General features: G+C 43.6%; 1 protein-coding gene across 1 annotated transcript in view; it reads left to right on the top strand.

Annotated features, from left to right (window-relative positions):
- The first annotated feature begins 963 nt into the window (after positions 1-963).
- The window catches only part of LOC124777310 (pickpocket protein 28-like), a 119,142-nt gene continuing 98,137 nt past the window's right edge, over positions 964-21,968 (top strand). Inside the window, exons 1-2 of the mRNA XM_047252664.1 lie at positions 964-998; positions 12,354-12,551. Of these exons, the coding sequence (XP_047108620.1) occupies positions 991-998; positions 12,354-12,551 (206 nt within the window). The 5' untranslated portion in view covers positions 964-990. The remainder of the gene's footprint in view (positions 999-12,353; positions 12,552-21,968) is intronic.

Here is a 21,968-nt window from a genome sequence, read left to right as displayed (position 1 = left end):
ACTGTATGCGGCCGGCTGATATGCAGGAGATAAAAAAAAAAAATGGCTTTGAGCACTATGGGACTTAACATCTGTGGTCATCAGTCCCCTAGAACTTAGAACTACTTAAACCTAACTAACCTAAGGACATCACACACATCCATGCCCGAGGCAGGATTCGAACCTGCGACCGTAGCAGTCGCGCGGTTCCGGACTGAGCGCCTAGAACCGCTAGACCAACGCGGCCGGCTGCAGGAGATCGGACTGGTTTACACGACCTTGTTGCGATGATGACAAACTCTTCGCCCAGCAACTCATCGTGCTTTTTTTCACTGGCAGCGCCTCTGAATATTTGCGATGCTCTGGCTTTTCTGGCAAAAGAAACAGCTCTCTGCTCGGAATGCGGATCCGTTACAGACACATTTTGAAGGCGTACAGCTCCACCATGTATTGGAACTTCGTTAAACTATAGGGGCTGAAGAGTGAGTGTATCACGATGTCCTACAACAAATTCAGCATTTTTCCAATAGATATTGGCCGAGAACGAAAACTTGTTGCATTACTTATTTATCGCCCCTCGTAATTTTAACCGTAAAATGCGCAGATATCTTGTATAATTCGTTTAACAGCTTATTGTAAAAAATATATAGTTTTTGAAATATCATTAATGCTTTTGGTACCAACTGCAATTTCTTATTCAACGATTTCCGAATATGCAATCACTGGTTATTAGTAGTAGAAGGAAAAACTTGTGACCGTATTGCTGATGGTAGGATGGTGCTCAGAAACGGATGGTCGCGTGGAGAGCTTTTTGGCCTTTCGGTCTCGTGCTTGCGAAAGAAGCGAGGCGCACGGATGCCTTTTGATCGTGACGTCAGTGTGGATGGGCGTGCGCACGGCAGTGGTTGGGCGGCGGCCTCGGAAGCAGCAGGGGTGGCGTGCGTTGGCCAGTTCACTTGTCGGCAGTGCGTCCAGCAGAGCGCGCCGCGCACAGCACACGGCCGCGACGCGATGAACGGGTGAGTCCACGACGGGGGTTACGAGAGGGAGGCTTCACAAAAGACCTGTCCAGGAGTCTGCGGCTGTCAGGCTCATGTAGAGTTTTCTACAAGAAACGCAGCTTCTGAGTGCATAATAGCACATAACATTATTCACGAAATTAATTTATATATTGTTTCAGAGTATGCTTCCTGGGATTATGTATGAAATTACTCAAATGCCCTCCACGACTCTGGAGGCACCCTCTCGTTCTTTCGATAATTTTTTTTATAATTTTAGGGTTCCGTGCCTTTGTTAGTAAAAACGGAACTTTTATAGGAAGCTTTGCTGTCCGTCCCCCTGTCTGTCTGTCTGTTGGACTGTTAAAAACCTTTTATCTCAGGAACGGATAGACATATCGATTTGAAATTTGATAGGTCCCTGGCGGTGTAATAAAGTAAGCTTAGCGGTGCAAAAAATTGAGTTTCCAAGTTAACGCAGTCAAAAGATAAGTCCATTTATGTCACATATTTTAATACTCGCTAATTCACTCACTTTTTCCCAGGGATGAGCACACACATCACGTAGAAATTTATGTCCCGTTGGCCTAGAATCACGAAATTTGACAGAAAGGGAGGTTTTACAATACAACCAAAGGAAAAATGTCCGAAAACTGTAAATTTGTGACTATATTACACGAGAGATTATTTTTCGTTTCTTTTCTGACTTTCTGTTTGTTCGTCTGTTGGTTAACACCTCTTTTTCTCAGAAAGGGGTACTCGTGTCGTGTTGAAATGTATGGCCGGCCGCTGGTGGCCGAGCGGTTCTGGCGCTACAGTCTGGAACCGCGCGACCGCTACGGTCGCAGGTTCGAATCCTGCCTCGGGCATGGATGTGTGTGTTGTCCTTAGGTTAGTTAGGTTTAAGTAGTTCTGAGTTCTAGGGGACTTATGACCTCAGCAGTTGAGTCCTATAGTGCTCAGAGCCATTTGAACCATTTGAAATGTATGTCACGTACTAAGGTCTATATGCCCTTGGCGATGTAACAAATGTAAGCAAGTCAATGCAGCCAAAAGCTAATGCCACTTGGGGTCACATATTTTGATACTCTCAAACTCACTCATCAAAACCTATAGGGTAGTTCCAGTTCGCCTAGTAGCATAAAATGTGGCAAGAACCAGGGTTTCACAGTGCAACTAAGGGAAGAAAATCTGAAAATTATAGATATGTAATTACATCGCACGAAAACAAATATTTGTCATTTGTTATACGACTGTGTCTAGCCGTCCGTCAGTCTGTTAAGAACACTTTTTCTCAGGGATGAGCACACACATCAAGTAGAAATTTATGTCACATATTAACGTCTATGGACCCTTTGTGGTATAATAAACGTTAGCTTCTGAGATAATTCAGTCAAAAGGTACGGACATTTATATCACATATTTTGATACTGGTGAACTCACTCCTCAGAGTGCATAACGGGCTTCCCGTTGATCTACAATGATGAAATTAGGGAAGAAGTAAGGTTTCACAGTACAATTAAAGGAAAAAAATCGAAATTTGTTAATCTGTAGTTACATCGCACGAAAAAAAACACATTTCTCTTGTTATTTCTTATCCGAGGTCAAACTTGAAATAAAAACAGTCTGTATTTCTGCATTCCGGCGGAATGGGTCGCAGTGGTTAAAGTCAAACATCAGGCAAGGAATGACATTATTGCTCATGTGACGACTTTCGGAATTTATCCATCATCAGATATCCAAGAGCGATTAGTGTACGCAGATATGGCGCTTCAAGCTGTATGTGAAACAGATTATCTCAGACTATTCTGCGAATGTTTGTTTCACATAAAACCTGAAACGCCATAGCTATGTGCAGTAATCGCTTAAGTCCTGTAAAGCTCTCTTAAATTCTGATTCTAAAACTGGATCTCTTATATCTACTAAATCGACTCCTGTATCATCTCCTATCACATCGGACTATCTTCCCCTAATAGAGGCGTTAAATGTACTCTTTCCATCTATCCGCTCTCTCCTCTGCATTCCCGTTGCACTCTTAATGTTACCACCCTTGCTTTTAATTGCACCGATGGGTGTTTTGACTTTCCTATATGCTGGTCAGTCCTTCCAACAATCATTTCTTTTTCGATTTCTTCACATTTTTCGTGCAGCCATTTCGTCATCGCTTCCCTGCACTTCCTGTTTATTTAATTCCTCAGTGACTCGTATTCATGAATTTCCCTCAACATTTCTGTACTTCCTTCTTTCATCAATCAACTGAAGAATTTCGTCTGTTACCCATGGTTTCTTCGCAGTTACCTTCTTTGTGCCTGTATTTTTCCTTCCAACTTCCGCGATTGCCCTTTTTAGAGATGTCCATTCCTCTTCAACTGTACTGCCTACTGAGCTATTTCTTATTGTAGTATCTATAGTCCTAGAGAACTACAAGCGTGCGTCGTCATTCCTTAGTAATTTCGTATCCCACTTCTTTGATTATTGATTCTTTCTGAATAATCTCTTAAACTTCAGCCTCCTCTTCGTCTCTACTACACTGTGATCCCAGTCTATATGTGCTCCTGGGTACGCCTTACAACCCAGTACCTGATTTCGGAATCTCTATCTGACCGTGATGTAATCTTCCCGTATCACCCGGCATTTTCCAAGTATACGTCCTCCTCTTGTAACTCTTGAACAGAGTATTCGCTATTAATAACTGAAATTTATTAGAGAATTCAATTAGTCTGTCTCCTCTCTCACTTCTTGTCCCAAGCTCATATTCTACTGTAAGCTTTTCTTCTACTTCTTCCCCTACAACTGTATTCCAGTTCCCCATGACTATTAGATCGTCATCTCCCTTTACGTACTGTATCACCCGTTCAGTACCCTCATATAGTTTCTCTGTCTATTCATCTTCGGCTTGCGATGTCAGCATGTATACCTGAAATATTGTTGTCGGTGTTCGTTTGCTGTCGATTCTGATAAGAACAACCTTATCACGGAATTGTTGACAGTAAGACACACTCTGCTCTACCTATTCATAACGAATACCGCTCCCGTTATACCATTTTCTGCTACTGTTGATATTACCCTATACTCATCTGACCAAAAATCCTTGTCTTCCCTCCACTTCACTTCACTGACCCCTACTATATCTAGATTGAGCCTCTGCATTTCCCTACCACGTTCAAGCTTCTGACATTACACGCCCAGACTCGTAGAACGTTATGCTGTCGTTGGTAATTCAATAGTTTTTCCATGGTCACCTCCCCCTCGGCACTCCGTTCCCGGAGATTCGAATGGAGGACTATTCCGGCATCTTTTGCCAATGGAAGGATCGTAATGACACTTGTTCAATTACACGCCACGTATCCTGTGGACATACGTTGTGTGTCTTTAATGCAGTGATTTCCATTGTCTTCTGCATCCTCATGCCGTTGATCATTGCTGATTCTTCCGCCTTTAGGGGCAGTTTTCCACTCCAAAGACAAGAGAGTGCCCTGAACCTCTGTCCGCTCCTCCACCCACTTTGACAAGGCTGTTGGCAGAATGAGGGTGACTTCTTGTGCCGACTATTAATCAGAATTTAAGACGCATTCATTACTAATCAATGACGCTACCCCTAGACCACAGGTACCCTACCGAAGAACTAAATATCCTTAAAATAGCTGCTTACAATAATGGCTACAATCCAGGTTTAATAGACGAGTTAAGGTCCCACATTACAAAGACAAAACCACCTCAGATAACGCCACAACACAGCCGACAGAAAGATACATGTACGTGCCATAATTGACAGAACTTTCACATAAGTTACCAAAACTTTTCGAGATACAACTATCAGATTACGCAGTTACCAAAATAAAGGCGAAAACCATCACAGTATTAAAAACACCACCAACCCGTGCAGTAGATCAGGTACATACAGAACTGCAATTTATGTACGAAAAATTCGATATTTCAAAATACGATTCTGCGGACACACGTATGCGCTTGGTGTAAAAACCTAAGCAAATCCACCTTTGTCTTACATGTTGCTACAGATGAACATCATCGAAAAGCAACATGCAAAGAGTAAGTCTGGCAAACAAAGTCAAAAGAATGAATCCACGCAAAGAAACAGATATTTATTGGCGCATGCGCATATTCCCAAATGAGATTCGACATACTCAAAGAGAGTTACTCATCAAAATGAATCTTAGAAATTTCCATAAATCATTTATGTAACCTGCACATGACATACAGTTGTGAAATAAAACGTAATTGTAATAATAAAGAAAAGACCACAATTTTCTGTTCTCCTTCCCTTTGCGACAAGGTATTCATTCTAAAATATTAATCCACTGTGTAGTTCTAATAATGTGTGTAGTAATAACTCGGCTTACAAGTAAAATATCTCATAACATTTTAGTAACATTCAATATAATTCAGTTACAATTCTGTCAATGCTAGTCACTGACTACTCCACTAAGTGTATAACCAATCATCTTAAATGCCGATAGTCATTTTACATCATTAAAAGAACACCTGTTCGAACCATTACAGTATATAAATTGTATATTACGCAGTTTTTCACAGGATATCTGCTGCATTCAAAAAGCAGTCGATAAAATAGTTGTACTGACGAGGATATAAATGTACTACGTGAACTGAAGATGCGCGAAATCCCGAAACGTGTCTCGGCATAAATAAATCAATGCAGAAAAGATGCTGATTACTACATTTCTTGAAGTAAGAACATTACGTGTATAGTGTCTAAAATAACGTTTGATGTCGATTCTCTGTCCCCTCGTAACAGAGGCACTGAATCTCTTCTAAATTTACTGAAGTACAACGCACTAGCTTTGAAATGCGACGTATTAAATGACCGACGACTATGAGGAAGTATCCAGGATAGATTTTCATTCTGTGTGCTGATCTGAAACTTCCTGGCAGGATTGAAATTAAGTGCCGAGCCAGGACTCGAACCATAATTTTTTTTGTATTATACGTACTGTGTGCTACGCTAGAGAACTTCTGTGAAGATTGGTTGTAAGGAGAAGAGGTTCTGGTGGAAGTAGAGCTCTGACGGCTACTGATAAGTCGTTCTTGGATAGCTCAGTCGGTAGAGAACTTGTCCGCGAAAGGCAAAGATCTGTTTCATGTCTCAGTCCGGCAGACAGTTTCAATCTGCCACGAAGTTTCATGTCAAAGTTCTGGGATTTGTCGTATCCTCGAGGTACGCCTTGTTACGTTCGAATTAGACATTAGGTTTTGAAGGTTCTGGGCCACATTCGTTATTGAGCGTTTTTGGAAATCTAATTGCAACTTTTAATCGCTCCGTGAAGCGTGTCCATGTAGTGCAATCGGCAGCGCACTGTGGAGGAAAGGCACTCATTCTGGTTTAGAGTTCCAGTGCGGCAAACTACAGCTAATATAAGACAAAAACAGCCCCACATCAATAACACGCACATTCACTCATAGAAAAATATCTTTTACTTAAACCTGGGGAACGCTTATAAAATTACAAAGATTCTAAATCACAACATACAGTATTCTGGTAGCCTGCAACTCTATCTAGTTTTGTGCTCGTAATATCACATTCAAAGTTACTGTACGCGGCAGATAATTTTCAAACTAGGGAGCCACAGCTAAAGTAATTATACATACTGATTGATCATTCACACAGTGTTTCACAGGTTTTTATATACACGTGTTCAAATATAAAAGCGAATCAAAAGTCCCATAGTCCGCAATAGCTGTATTTACTGCAGTCGATTAGAGACTCACACAACCGGTATCGCAATTTTAAGTTCCATCTTCTGGCGTATATACTGCTATATCATATGGTATAGGGAGCTATTACAGAATGTCGCAGAGTAACGGCTGGTGTGGGTAGGCAAAGTTCTCAGCCTCCTTCTGTTGGTAAACCACCATCAGTAACGAATGTCCAGTCTGTGTTAAAATCGCAACGAACTGTTATCACAAAATGGTCCAAATGGCTTTGAGCACTATGGGACTTAACATCTGAGGTCATCAGTCCACTAGAACTTAGAACTACTTAACCCCAATTAACCTAAGGACATCACACACATCCATGCCCGAGGCAGGATTCGAACCTGCGACCCTAGCAGCAGCGCGGTTCCGGACTGAAGCGCCTAGAACCGCTCGGCCACAACGGCCGGCTACTGTTGTCACCTAACCGATTAAAGTACGAGGGTGAGTCAAATTAAAACCTTAAATATTTTTTAAAATATTATTTATTGTGCAGAAGTGGTACAAAGCTGTATCACTTTTCAACATAATCTCACCCACGCTCAATGCAAGTCTTCCAGCGCTTACAAAGTGCATAAATTCCTTTCGAAATAAATTCTTTTGGTAGTCCGCGCAACCACTCATGCACCGCGTGGCGTAGCTCTTCATCAGAACGGAACTTATTTCCTTCCATTGCGTCTTTGAGTGGTCCAAACATATGGAAAACACTTGGGGCAAGGTCTGGTGAGTATGGTGGATGAGGAAGACACTCAAAACGCAGGTCTGTGATTGTTGCAACTGTTGTACGGGGAGTGTGGGGCCTTTCATTGTCATGTTGCAAAAGAACACCTGCTGACAGCAATCCACGTCCCTTTGATTTGATTGCAGGCCGCAGATAACTTTTTAGGAGATCTGTGTATGATGCACTGGTGACAGTGGTCCCTCTAGGCATGTAATGCTGGAAAATGACGCCTTTTTCGTCCCAAAAGAGAGACAGCATAACCTTTCCTGCTGATGGTTCTGTTAGAAACTTCTTTGGTTTTGGTGATGAGGAATGGCGCCATTCCTTGCTCGCTATCTTCGTTTCCGGTTGGCGGAAGTGAACCCAGGTTTCGTCCCCAGTAACGATTCTTGCAAGGAAGCCATCACCTTCTCGTTCTAAGCGCCGAAGAAGTACTTCACAAGCATCAACAAGTCGTTCTCTGATTTCACGAGCCAGCTGCCGTGGCATCCATCTTGCAGACACTTCGTGAAACTGGAGCACATCTTGCGCAATGTGGTGTGCTGACCCATGACTAATTTGTAAACATGCTGCAATGTCATTCAGTGTCACTCGGCGGTTTTCCTTCACTATGGCTTCAACTGCTGCAATGTTCTGTGGAGTCACAACTCGTTGTGCCTGACCTGGACGAGGAGCACCTTCCACTGAAGTCACACCATTTGCGAAGTTCTTACTCCATTCGTAGACTTGCTGCTGTGACAAACATGCATCACCGTACTGAACCTTCATTCGTCGATGAATTTCAATAGGTTTCACACCTTCACTACGCAAAAACCGAGCAACAGAACACTGTTCTTCCCTGGTGCAAGTTGCAAGTGGGGCGGCCATATTTATACTGATACTGCGACGGTATGTGTGCATCTGCAGTATGCTGCCACCAACAGGCCATTCTGCACGCTGTTTGTAGCAGGCTTACCAACTTACACGATAACGGCGCGAAATTTCGATTTGTTATTGCAAATTTAAGGTTTTCATAAGCATAAGGGAGCAATTGACAGGAATGGGGGAAATAAATGCAGTAGAAGAAGAATGGGTAGCTTTGAGGGATGAAGTAGTGAAGGCAGCAGAGGATCAAGTAGGTAAAAAGACGAGGGCTAGTAGAAATCCTTGGGTAACAGAAGAAATATTGAATTTAATTGATGAAAGGAGAAAATATAAAAATGCAGTAAGTGAAACAGGCAAAAAGGAATACAAACGTCTCAAAAATGAGATCGACAGGAAGTGCAAAATGGCTAAGCAGGGATGGCTAGAGGACAAATGTAAGGATGTAGAGGCCTATCTCACTAGGGGTAAGATAGATACCGCCTACAGGAAAATTAAAGAGACCTTTGGAGATAAGAGAACAACTTGTATGAATATCAAGAGCTCAGATGGAAACCCAGTTCTAAGCAAAGAAGGGAAAGCAGAAAGGTGGAAGGAGTATATAGAGGGTCTATACAAGGGCGATGTACTTGAGGACAATATTATGGAAATGGAAGAGGATGTAGATGAAGATGAAATGGGAGATATGATACTGCGTGAAGAGTTTGATAGAGCACTGAAAGACCTGAGTCGAAACAAGGCCCCCGGAGTAGACAATATTCCATTGGAACTACTGACGGCCGTGGGAGAGCCAGTCCTGACAAAACTCTACCATCTGGTGAGCAAGATGTATGAAACAGGCGAAATACCCTCAGACTTCAAGAAGAATATAATAATTCCAATCCCAAAGAAAGCAGGTGTTGACAGATGTGAAAATTACCGAACTATCAGCTTAATAAGTCACAGCTGCAAAATACTAACACGAATTCTTTACAGACGAATGGAAAAACTAGTAGAAGCCAACCTCGGGGAAGATCAGTTTGGATTCCGTAGAAACACTGGAACACGTGAGGCAATACTGACCTTACGACTTATCTTAGAAGAAAGATTAAGGAAAGGCAAACCTACGTTTCTAGCATTTGTAGACCTAGAGAAAGCTTTTGACAATGTTGACTGGAATACTCTCTTTCAAATTCTAAAGGTGGCAGGGGTAAAATACAGGGAGCGAAAGGCTATTTACAATTTGTGCAGAAACCAGATGGCAGTTATAAGAGTCGAGGGACATGAAAGGGAAGCAGTGGTTGGGAAGGGAGTAAGACAGGGTTGTAGCCTCTCCCCGATGTTGTTCAATCTGTATATTGAGCAAGCAGTAAAGGAAACAAAAGAAAAATTCGGAGTAGGTATTAAAATTCATGGAGAAGAAATAAAAACTTTGAGGCTCGCCGATGACATTGTAATTCTGTCAGAGACAGCAAAGGACTTGCAAGAGCAGTTGAATGGAATGGACAGTGTCTTGAAAGGAGGATATAAGATGAACATCAACAAAAGCAAAACAAGGATAATGGAATGTAGTCGAATTAAGTCGGGTGATGCTGAGGGAATTAGATTAGGAAATGAGGCACTTAAAGTAGTAAAGGAGTTTTGCTATTTGGGGAGCAAAATAACTGATGATGGTCGAAGTAGAGAGGATATAAAATGTAGGCTGGCAATGACAAGGAAAGCGTTTCTGAAGAAGAGAAATTTGTTAACATCCAGTATTGATTTAAGTGTCAGGAAGTCATTTATGAAGGTATTCGTGTGGAGTGTGGCCATGTATGGAAGTGAAACATGGACGATAAATAGTTTGGACAAGAAGAGAAGCTTTCGAAATGTGGTGCTACAGAAGAATGCTGAAGATTAGATGGGTAGATCACATAACTAATGAGGAGGTATTGGATAGGATTGGGGAGAGGAGAAGTTTGTGGCACAACTTGACCAGAAGAAGGGATCAGTTGGTAGGACATGTTCTGAGGCATCAAGGGATTACCAATTTAGTATTGGAGGGCAGCGTGGAGGGTAAAAATCGTAGAGGGAGACCAAGAGATGAATACACTAAGCAGATTCAGAAGGATGTGGGTTGCAGTAGGTACTGGGAGATGAAGAAGCTTGCACAGGATAGAGTAGCATGGAGAGCTGCATCAAACCAGTCTCAGGACTGAAGACCACAACAACAACAACAAGGTTTTCATTTGACTCACCATCGTATGTTCCTATGGGCCTATGCCAAGCGACGGACGCTGCCCCTCGTAAATGCTATCCAGGAAAATATTGGATCCCGGAGATGTGCGTGTGTCACCAACGGCTGACAACCAGTGTGTTGCTGGAGCTTGTGCGGTGGCTGCAGTCCGGGTACTGACCGCTAGGTACGAATTCTACAAAGATATACATATACAGGTTGAAACGTCCCCTTGGAAAAATTAATGAATACTGTGCTGATAAACCCCTTACTTTATTTGATTTTCAAACAGCTGAGCAGAATTGAACGTACTCAGACATTTCTCTCTTTACTTATTCTGATCATCGCTAAACTGACACACAATATTTTTAGCGCAACACAATCTGACTTTCAATAACCCCTACAAATGAATGACCTTGACTAACAACAACCTATACCTTTCATGAACCACTTACCTCACAAAAATCTTCATTACTCGAACTACTGCAATACAGCGAACGCCAATACTGCCAGCTAAATAAAAGATTCTAACTACTGAAGTCACTAACTACTGATAGGCGTAGTTAGCAAATGAAAGATTTTGATAAAGAAGAAACAATGTATTTACCTTCATAGTGTTCAAAAGTCATAATAGTCCATGATATCCAATATTACAAATTTACTTTTTCTGATGGACACACGTCCAGATCGTCCGCTCTCAAAATTCCGCCACCCTTCTCCCCACATCCATCACTGCTGGCGGCTCACCTCCAACTGCGCAACGCTACGCGCTGTTAACAGCCAACTGCCCAACACTGCAATAGGAAACAACAATGCAAACCAGCCACAGACTGCACACAGCACAGCCAGGGATTTTCAAACAGAGCGCTACGTGGCGTTACCAATAAAAGAACCTAAACAGCTTACTTACATAGCTCCCATGCTCCCCACAAAAAATTTTACAAATTGTTTTGGGCAGTGGCCAATGCAGATTTTTCATAATTACAATAACAAAGATATCAAATGCACACACTTATTGATATAATGTTGGTCAAAAGCTAAAATTGTTCTCATAAAGACAGTCCTGATCATTTATCACAATAGTAAGAATATTGGTAGGTAGGTCATCACAGAGCAGACCACTGTAGTCCTGTTAGAGATTACGGTAGTGGTGGGCCACCAAAGGTGCACACCCACTGGAGTCCTTGTAGAAATAATGGTATTGGTGGATCATCAAAGGTGCAGACCCACTTCAGTCCTTGTAGAGACGGCCAGCAGCCATCTGTCGCGACTGTGCAGGTGCCCAATCACCATCGAAGAGTCTTGCAGACAATATAGCAAGTCCATAACCACCACTTGTGGACTCACAAAGTTTTTGGAATTGTCCTTAGAACCAACAATGCTGTTAATCAGTCCCTTGCTGAATTATTAACACACGTCCAGATCGTCCGCTCTCAAAATTCCGCCATCTCTCTCCCCACATCCATCACTGCTGGCTGCTCACCTCCAAGAGGGCAACGCTACGCGCTGTTAACAGCAAACCAGCCACAGACTGCACACAGCACAGCCAGTGATTTTGAAACAGAGCGCTTCGTGACGTTACCAATAAAAAAACTTAAACAGCCTACTTGCAAGGTTTAGGGGGGTGACTACTAATTTGTGCTGTGAGCTTATTACTTAGGTGTCTGGTGATGATTTGTAATGTCAGAAACTGCTACCGTGAATCACTTCATCTTTTGATATCAGTTTGGTCCTACATAACGTTCGTGTACCCTACTTGATTATCTGGTGTAGGCTGCCTGCCGAGATCAGAGAGCCTTGGCTGGGACACTGTATTGACCGGTACACATACGGCAGCGGGTCTGAAGAGCGGTGTGGCGGTCTTTTGCAGACTGAAGGAGGGCGCGCTGGACGGCGCTGTGAAGCGCGCCGTGCCGCCGCTGGAGAAGCTGGACTCTCGCCGCAGCCTGCGCAGCATCCCTGGCGTCAGCGTCAACCACTCCGTGTCGCACTTCTCAGAGTACTGCCGCAACACCAGCATACACGGCCTGCGCTACGTCGGCGAGGTCGGCCGCCCCGCTGCAGAGAGGTCAGTACCTTACCAAGCTACTAGCACTGGCATAAACTGTTAATTACAAGTACTATTAGCAACGGTCCACTTCTAACCATCTACGTCAGTGTTCCCAACCTTTCTTAGACTATTACCCCTGAGTGCAACCAGACATTAGCTAGTAACCCCCCCCCCCCCCCCCCCCGCCAATCTGTCTCCACCCCTTCCGCCATGTATGTGTTGCCTCCCTCCCCCAGATTATCACTAACTTTAACACCTAACGAAAATGTAGAATGAAAGACTTCGTGGAACACTTATTTTTAAAATGATGAATGATATTTTGTGTGTGTGTGTGTGTGTGTGTGTGTGTGTGTGTGTGTGTGTGTCTGTGTGTCTGTGTGTGTGTGTATGTGTGTGTATGTATGTATGTATGTATGTATGTACACCACTGGCCATTAAAATTGCTACACCAAGAAGAAAAGCAGATGATAGACGGGTATTCATTGGACGAACATATTATACTAGAACTGACATGTGATTACATTTTCACGCAATTTGGGTGCTGAGATCCTGAGAAATCAGTACCCAGAACAACCACCCCTGGCCGTAATAACGGCCCTGATACCCCTGGGCATTGAGTCAAACAGAGCTTGGATGGCAAGTGCAGGTACAGCTGCCCATGCAGCTTCAACACGATACCACAGTTCATCAAGAGTAGTGACTGGCCTATTCTGACGAGCCACTTCCTCGGCCGCCATTGACCAGACGTTTTCAATTGGTGAGAGATCTGCAGAATGTGCTGGCCAGGACAGCAGTCGAACATTTTCTGCATCCAGAAAGGCCCGTACAGGACTTGTAACACGCGGTCGTGGATTATCCTGCTGAAATGTAGCGTTTCGCAGGGGTCGAATGAAGGGTAGAGCCACGGGTCGTAACACATCCGAAATGTAACGTCCACTGTTCAAAGTGCCGTCAATGCGAACAAGAGGTGACCGAGACGTGTAACCAATGGCACCCCATACCATCACTCCGGGTGATACGCCAGTATGGCGATGACGAATGTGAGTTCACGCGATGTCGCCAAACACGGATGCGATCATCATGATACTGTAAACAGAACCTGGATTCATCCGAAAAAAATGACGTTTGGCCATTCGTGCACCCAGGTTCGTCGTTGAGTACACCATCGTAGGCGCGCCTGTCTGTGATGCAGCGACAAGGGTAACCGCAGCCAGCGCGTTGTAGGTGTCCCCACCGGCGCCAACCTTGTGTGAATGCTCTGAAAATCTAATCATTTGCATATCACAGCATCTTCTTCCTGAAGGTTAAAATTCGCGTCTGTAGCAAGTCATCTTCGTGGTGTAGCAATTGTAATGGCCAGTAGTGTGTGTGTGTGTGTGTGTGTGTGTGTTTGTGTGTGTGCGTGTGTGTGTGTGTGTGTGTGCGTGTGTGTGTGTGTGTGTGTGTGTGTGTGTGTGTGTGAGAGAGAGAGAGAGAGAGAGAGAGAGAGAATGAGTGACGGAGGAATTCGTGGTGCATCGGAAGTGCTACCCACAACTTCTTCTCAGAAAAGAATGCTGAATATACCCAGTGAGGGTACACACTTACTACAAAACATGCTTCCTCTGCATCACTCCTTACCATTGTGACACTTGCGTGGCCTGAACAGTGCAACCCCATTTAAAATCAAACAAGTTCACATGTCTGCACTATACTTGTCTTTGTTGTCGTGGTCTTCAGTCCTGAGACTGGTTTGATGCAGCGCTCCATGCTGCCCTATCCTGTGCAAGCTTCTTCATCTCCCAGTACTTACTCCAACCTACATCCTTCTGAATCTGCTTAGTTTATTCATCTCTTGGTCTCCCTCTACGATTTTTACCCTCCACACTGCCCTCCAATGCTAAATTTGTGATCCCTTGATGCCTCGCATCATGCTGTTTGTAGTAGCTTACCCGCACTCCTATTTTTTAGTTCATAATTAAACCTACTCCTGCATTACCCCTATTTGATTTTGTATTTATAGCCCTGTATTCGCCTGACCAAAAGTCTTGTTCCTCCTGCCACCGAACTTCATTAATTCACACTATATCTAACTTTAACCTATCCATTTCCCTTTTTAAATTTTCTAACCTACCTGCCTGGTTAAGGGATCTGACATTCCACGCTCCGACCCGTAGAACGCCAGTTTTCTTTTTCCTGATAACGACGTCCTCCTCAGCAGTTCCCGCCCGGAGATCCGAATGGGGGACTATTTTACCTCCGATATATTTTACCCAAGAGGACGCCATCATCATTTAACAATACAGTAAAGCTGCATGCCCGCGGGAAAAATTACGGCTGTAGTTTCCCCTTGCTTTCAGCCGTTCGTAGTACCAGCACAGCAAGGCCGTTTTGGTTAGTATTACAAGGCCAGATCAGTCAATCATCTAGACTGTTGCCCCTGCAACTACTGACTGTTCATAAATCACTTCCTTACTTCTGATCTGGCAACCTAAGAAAACTGGAAACATGTAGACAACATTTCATCCAGATGAAAATAATGAGCCTACATATATGAGTGTATGCTGTTCGCAAATGAGTATCTTTTAAACCAAACTGGACATCTTCAATAACTTAAGCATATATACAGTCACAACACCAGAAACACAAAACACAGATAACAGTTCAGCTATATAACAGCCTACCCAGTGATTTAAAATCGCAGCAACATAAATTTTTTTTTAAACATAATCTTAAGTCATTTCTAGTGGAAAAATGTTTTTACTCTGTAAAAGAACTTTTAAATTGCAAAAAAATAGCTTTGTAAACAATGATTATCTAATAATGGTTAAATTCAAATTTTCAAATTGCTATATTTGTCACTTGTAATTTATGATTGTTATCTGTAATTAATTTTGTCATGCACTCTCTTTCTCTCTCTCTCTCTCTCTCTCTCTCTCCCTCTGTGTGTGTGTGTGTGTGTGTGTGTTTGTGCGTGTGTGTGTGTTTCTGCTCCTTTCGCAATTTTGACTTGTCTTATATTCAATGTACTGTTTAAGTATGTAATGGATCAAATGGATCAATAAAGAAAATAAAAATAAACTGGCAGAAATTGGAGGAGTTCAGGCTGTTAACCACTCTAATAATAATAATAGCAATAATAATAAAATTTTGTGCAGCACTATAGTAGCCTTTGTGTAGTTACCGCTGTGTCGTACTATCAATAAATTCATTTATTTGTTTCGAAGTGAGTAATGAAGCAAATTCTGGACAACTGCAGCTACTATCTACAATTTGGAGAAGACTATCTACAACTTGGAGAAGTTTTCTTGAAATATTTAGCATTTGTTGCGTGTATGTCTCACTTTTATCTTCTGCGTTGTACTGGACAAAGCATAAAATATGTGTGTAGTGGGTGGACTAAGTGAGGAACCTGTAACCTTCACGACGTTAATGCTGCTAATTGAGAAAAATTTCTTATTGATAACTTATATAAATAATATGACAGTCTTACAAAATTGTAATAATAATGATGATCTTTTGAACATAGTTTAGTTTCTCGACTAAAACAGAATCGAATTGTTTAGTTTTTACCCCTAAAATTTCATTTTATCTCTCAGGGGGTAATTACCCCCATGTTGGGAGCCACTGATCTAAGTGGTTGCACAAATCTCTGAATACAGTACTGGTTGTTAAAATTATAACACCAGGGAAAACAGTGAGTAACCAAATGTTACTAATTATCTATACACAGTTGAGTCGGCCATCTCAGCCTTCAGACTCGCTTGTAAGTCCCTCGCCAAAGAGTCGCATACTCGCAGCCAAAAGAGGTGCACTGGGGCCAAAACTGGCAGTCGGTAACTGGAGCAGCGAGCCAGTCAGTCCCCACTGTGCTCATAGAACTCGAAAGACATGTTGACATTCGAGTGCCGCTTGTGCGAAGGACGTTCTACGAAAGTTAACAGATAGGAATTGCATCCTACTGGAGAGACCCGAAATGAGACGGTAGTTCCAGCCGCGGGAAAACCGGAAAAGAAGAAAACAGAAACTGTTTGAGATGCGGTAATGTAGAACGATGTTGAATATTAGGTTTCCTGATTAGAAATGAGGAAGTTCTCCGCAGAAACACCTAGGAAGGTGACGCATTGAGAACAGTAACAAGAAGAAGCAGCAGCATGATAGGGCATGTATAAGACACCAGGGAATAATTTCCGTGGTACTTGAAGGAGCTGTAGAGGGTGAAAACTGTAGGGGAACACAGAGATTGGAACACATCAATCACATAATTGAGTGTGCAAGGTGCAAGTGCGAAGAGTGAAAAAAAAAAAAGAGAGAAAGCTTCGCCACGAAGGAATCACCTGAATGGACGGAAATCGGTGGACATGATGTACGTGAACAGGCAGACTAATTATTACAACGTCAGAAAAATCGGATGATTTATTGAAGAGAAAGAGCTTCACAAAATGAGCGTGTCAATATAACGCGTTGGTCCACCTCTGGCCCTTAGGCAATGACACATTCGGCTTGGCATTGATTCATAGAGTTGTTGGATGTCCTCTAGACGGCTTTTTTCCTTGAAGGGAACCGGCCGGTGTGGCCAAGCGGCTCTCGGGGCTTCAGTCTGGAACCGTGACCGCTACGGTCGCAGGTTCGAATCCTGCCTCGGGCATGGATGTGTGTGATGTCCTTTGGTTAGTTAGGTTTAAGTAGTTCTAAGTTCTAGGGGACTGATGACTTCAGATGTTAAGTCTCATAGTGCTCAGAGCCATCTGAGCCATTTGAGCCTTGAAGGGAAAAAAACGGGGCGTAGAATATCGTCGGCGAATAGCTGTACTGTAGTGGTGCTGCAGAAGACAACTAAAGGGGGTCCTGCTATGAAACAAAATGGTTGTGGGGCCGTATGGCGAGCGACAGTGAGGTTTGTATCCATCACTGTCCAAGGGGTCTCCAGATACATCTCCGGTCTGGAATCTCAATGAATGGAGTAGAATTAAGTGATGAGTCCCGCTCCGAACTGAGCCCCGAAGACCAGCAAAGACTTGTCTCGAAACGCCCTGGATAGCGGTGGGGTACCATACCAACATGCCAGTCGTCCCCTGTATGGTCGACAACCAGCAGTGATGGTCTAGGGTGCCATTTCTTTTCATAGCTGGATTCCTTTGATTGTCATTCTCGGCATCCCTACAGCCCAGCGGTACGTCGACCATACTCTACGCCCCGTTTTGATGCCCTTCATGGCAAGCCATCCTGGGCTTACATTTCAGCAAACTAATATCCGCCAATACACGGCGATGTTTTCTACAGCTGGTCTTCGTGTTTGCCAAACCCTACGGTAACCAGTAAGGTAGCTGGATCTCTCCCAAATTGAGAACGTTTCCATCGATTGGCAGAGTCCTTCAAGCAGTTCGGGATTTTGACGATCTAATGTGCCAATTGGACAGAATTTGGAACGATATCCCTCAGGAGCACACCCAAAAACTCTATCAGTCAATTCCAATCGGTATGACTACTTGCATTAGGGCCAGAGGTGGACCAAAGCGTTGTTGACTTGTTCGATTTAAGTTCTTTCTCTTAAATAAATCATCAATTTTTTGAAATTTTAATCATTTGTTTGTCTGTACATGCGATTTCCATTCCATTCCGAAATACGTACATGATCTACCTTCATGGTCTTAGAGTGTGGCCAGTATTTGATAAAGTGCCATGATGATCTCTCCATTGGCAAAAGAATCCAGATTAGTCCTCCATTCGGATCTCTGGGAGGGAACTGCCAAAGGGAGGCACGAACGAAGGGGTTACCTTCTGCGAGTCGGAGCCTGGAATGTCAGAAGTTTGAATGTGGTAGGTAACCTAGAAAACCTGATAAGAGAAATGCAAAAGCAGAGTCTAGATAAAGTGGGGGGGTCACTGAAGTGCAATGCAAAGCAGATCAGCATTTCTGATAAGACGAATATAGGGTAATAACAGTAGAAGAAACTAGTGGAACTGGAGTAGGATTTGTTGTGAATAGGAAGGCAGAGCAGAGAATGAGTTACTGCGAATGGATCAGTGAAGGGGTTTGTCTCATCACAATCGACAGCAAACTAACGCCAACAACAGTAGTTCAGGTATACATGCCGACGACACAAGCAAAGGCTGAACAGATAAAATAAGTGAGGATACTGAATAGGTAATTTCGTCTGTAAAGGAAAATGACAATATAATAAGTATGGGGGACTGGAACACGGTTGTAGGGGAAGAAATAGAAGAAAGAATTGCGGGAGAATATGAGTTTGTAATTGGAATGAAAGAGGAGAAAGATTCCTTGAATTCTGTAATAAATTTCAGCTAGTAACAGCGAATACACTGTTTAGGAATCACAAAAGGCTGTACTTGGAAAGCCGGCCGGTGTAGCCGAGAGGTTCCAGGCGCTTCAGTCTGGAACCGAGCGACCGCTATGGTCGCAGGTTCGAATCTTGCCTCGGGCATGGATGTGTGTGATGTCCTTAGGTTAGTTAGGTTTAAGTAGTTCTAAGTTCTAGGGGACTGAGGACCTCAGATATTAAGTCCCATAGTGCTCAGAGCAATTTGAACCATTTACATTCGGAAAAGACCGGGAGACACGGGGAGATTTCATCTGGATTACTTTATGATCAGAAAGAGAGTCTCAATTCAGCTATTGGACTATACTGTGTATTCAGCAGCAGATATAGATTCAGATCACAGTTTGCTAATGATAGAGAGGGGACTTAAGTTTCAGAGAAATGTGCGAAAGAACCTATGTGGAAGGGGATGAGATACTGAAGTACTGCGGAATGGTGAGATTTTTTTGATGTTCTCTAAGCCTGTATGCACTGCGATAATGAAGCTGAAGAAGAGTGGACATCTATGAAAAGGGCAATCACAGATGTAGGACAGACAAACATAGTTACAAAATGGTTCAAATGGCTCTGAGCACTATGCGACTTAACTTCTGAGGTCATCAGTCGCCTAGAACTTCGAACTAATTAAACCTAACTACCTAAGGACATCACACACATCCATGACCGAGGCAGGATTCGAACCTGCGACCGTAGCGGTCGCTCGGCTCCAGACTGTAGCGCCTAGAACCGCACGGCCACTCCGGCCGGCCCAAACATAGTTACAACGATGGTAACTGCGAAGTGTCATTGGATAACAGAAGAAATACTTCAGCTGACCGACGAAAGAAGGAAGTTCAGGCAAAGGCAGGAATGCAGCTATATATAAATAAATAGAAAGTGCAAGGAACCCAAAGCTAAATGGCTGCTGGAAAAATGTGGAGATATCGAAAAGGAAATGTTCCACGGAATGACTGATTCAGCGTACAGAAAAGTCAAAACAGCCTGCGGTAAAATTAAAAGTAAGGGTGTGCACTGTGTATCGAACCGGGGACCTAGAAACGAGGGAGCCCTCAGTGTTTCACAACGCCACAACAAGCCACAGCAGTCCACCCATCACCGATCCCTCCGCCGCCCCACACCGAACCCAGGGTTATAGTGCGGTTCGGCCCACAGTGGACCATCACCCCCCCCCCCCCCCCCACCACCCTCCGGTAACGTCTCAGACCAGACGAGTGTAACCCACCAAATGCCAAATGTTTGCTTGGTAGAGTGATTGCGGTGTACACGTACGTGGAGACAGTGTCTGCGCAGCAATCGCCGACATAGTGGAACTGGAATAACTGGAACCAGCCCCCATTCGCCGTGGAAGACGGAAAACCGTCTTAAAAACTACCCACAGGCTGCTTGCACACCGGACCTCGACACTAATCCGCCTGGCGGATTCGTGCCGGGGACCAGCACCGCGCGGCTAACCGGGCGGGCTAAAAGTGAGGGTGGCAACATTAAGAGTGATATGGAAATTTTGTTAAACGCAGAAGAGCGATTGGATAGGCGGAAAGTGTACACAGAACGCCTCTTCGGGGGCGAGAGCTACGACATTCTGTATTGTTCTCATTGTCAGTGTCATTATATACAAAATGCTTCTGTGTGCTAAATTGCTATAGCTTCGATCAACAGACACCGTAAGGGACAGTATCTCGCATTATGTGCAATCGTTGATGGTCTCATTTCTGAAAAATCTCGGTAGTACATGTCGTATGTCTGTTTTTTCTCTCTGTTGGCTGGTTATTTCTTGGAACCGCTGAGGCCGCACAATAATTCACGCCATGCACGCAGCACAAATTTTTTGTTTGGGTCAATTAAGTGAAAAAAGTACGTCAAACAAGCGGCCATTTTGTGAATTAACGGCTCCCCAGAGGCTGCTGGTTCTACACATGAGTCCGCTCGCAGAGAATCCAGTGCACCTGCCATTACGACAAGATGGCGCACACATGCTAACCCGCCACATCACGCCACCCTCTTTGCATGGCTGTCAGACTGAAAGCACTCTGCCGAGTGCTTTTATTTAATTAGAACGCAAGAGGCTTTGGTGAGGTCACCGCACTGCGACGCATAAATGTGTCGCGCAGTGCGTTGTTGACATAGATTTCATTACTCACAAAACTCGCTTGGGGCACTGAGAGGATGTACAGTGGATCGCTAATCTTGTCTGTTTTCATCGTTCGCAAGTGGTTGATTACGGGATTAGTGGCGAACTACTGGAGCACGTCGCAGCTTTTAAATATTTAGGAGCCGGCCGAAGTGGCCGTGCGGTTAAAGGCGCTGCAGTCTGGAACCGCGAGGCCGCTACGGTCGCAGGTTCGAATCCTGCCTCGGGCGTGGATGTTTGTGATGTCCTTAGGTTAGTTAGGTTTAACTAGTTCTAAGTTCTAGGGGACTAATGACCTCAGCAGTTGAGTCCCATAGTGCTCAGGGCCATTTGAACCATTTTGAAATATTTAGGCTTAATGCCAAGAAGCGATATCAAATAGGACGAGAACTTAAAATGGGTGTTAGGGACGGAGAATGGAATTCTGATATGTTGGATTGATTCTGAAGAAGGTGCATTTCGTCTGTTAAGAGAAAATCATACAGAAGACGCTAGTGCGATCTATTCTAGAGAATTGCTCCAAGTTTGGAGTCTTTATCAAGTAAGCATGTGCGCAAATATCGAACGAATTCGAATGACGAGATCGTAATTGACCATATGAAAATGTAAGAGGCAGACTCGGGGGAATTAAATGGCAATAAAGAAAACATTTACCTCACGATACTGTGTTAATTTATTAATTTATGAAATACATATCCGAGTAAGACTGAGCACCAATTCAGTTGCCAGCTTTATATATAATGAAATTTTCGCCGCTGGTTCGAATCCTGCCTCGTGCATGGATGTGTGTGATGTCCTTAGGTTAGTTAGGTTTAAGTAGTTCTAAGTTCTAGGGGACTGATTACCTCAGATGTTAAGTCCCATAGTGCTCAGAGCCATCTGAACCATTTTTGAAAGTTTCGCTACTTGAGCCAGTGTACTGTTTACCGTACAGGCACATGTAAATGACCTAGTAGATAGTGTCGGAAGTTCCATGCGGCTTTTCGC

The sequence above is a fragment of the Schistocerca piceifrons genome, chromosome 2, assembly GCF_021461385.2.
Source record: "Schistocerca piceifrons isolate TAMUIC-IGC-003096 chromosome 2, iqSchPice1.1, whole genome shotgun sequence".
NCBI classification, from domain to species: domain Eukaryota; kingdom Metazoa; phylum Arthropoda; class Insecta; order Orthoptera; family Acrididae; genus Schistocerca; species Schistocerca piceifrons.
This window is presented reverse-complemented; position numbering and strand designations above follow the sequence as displayed.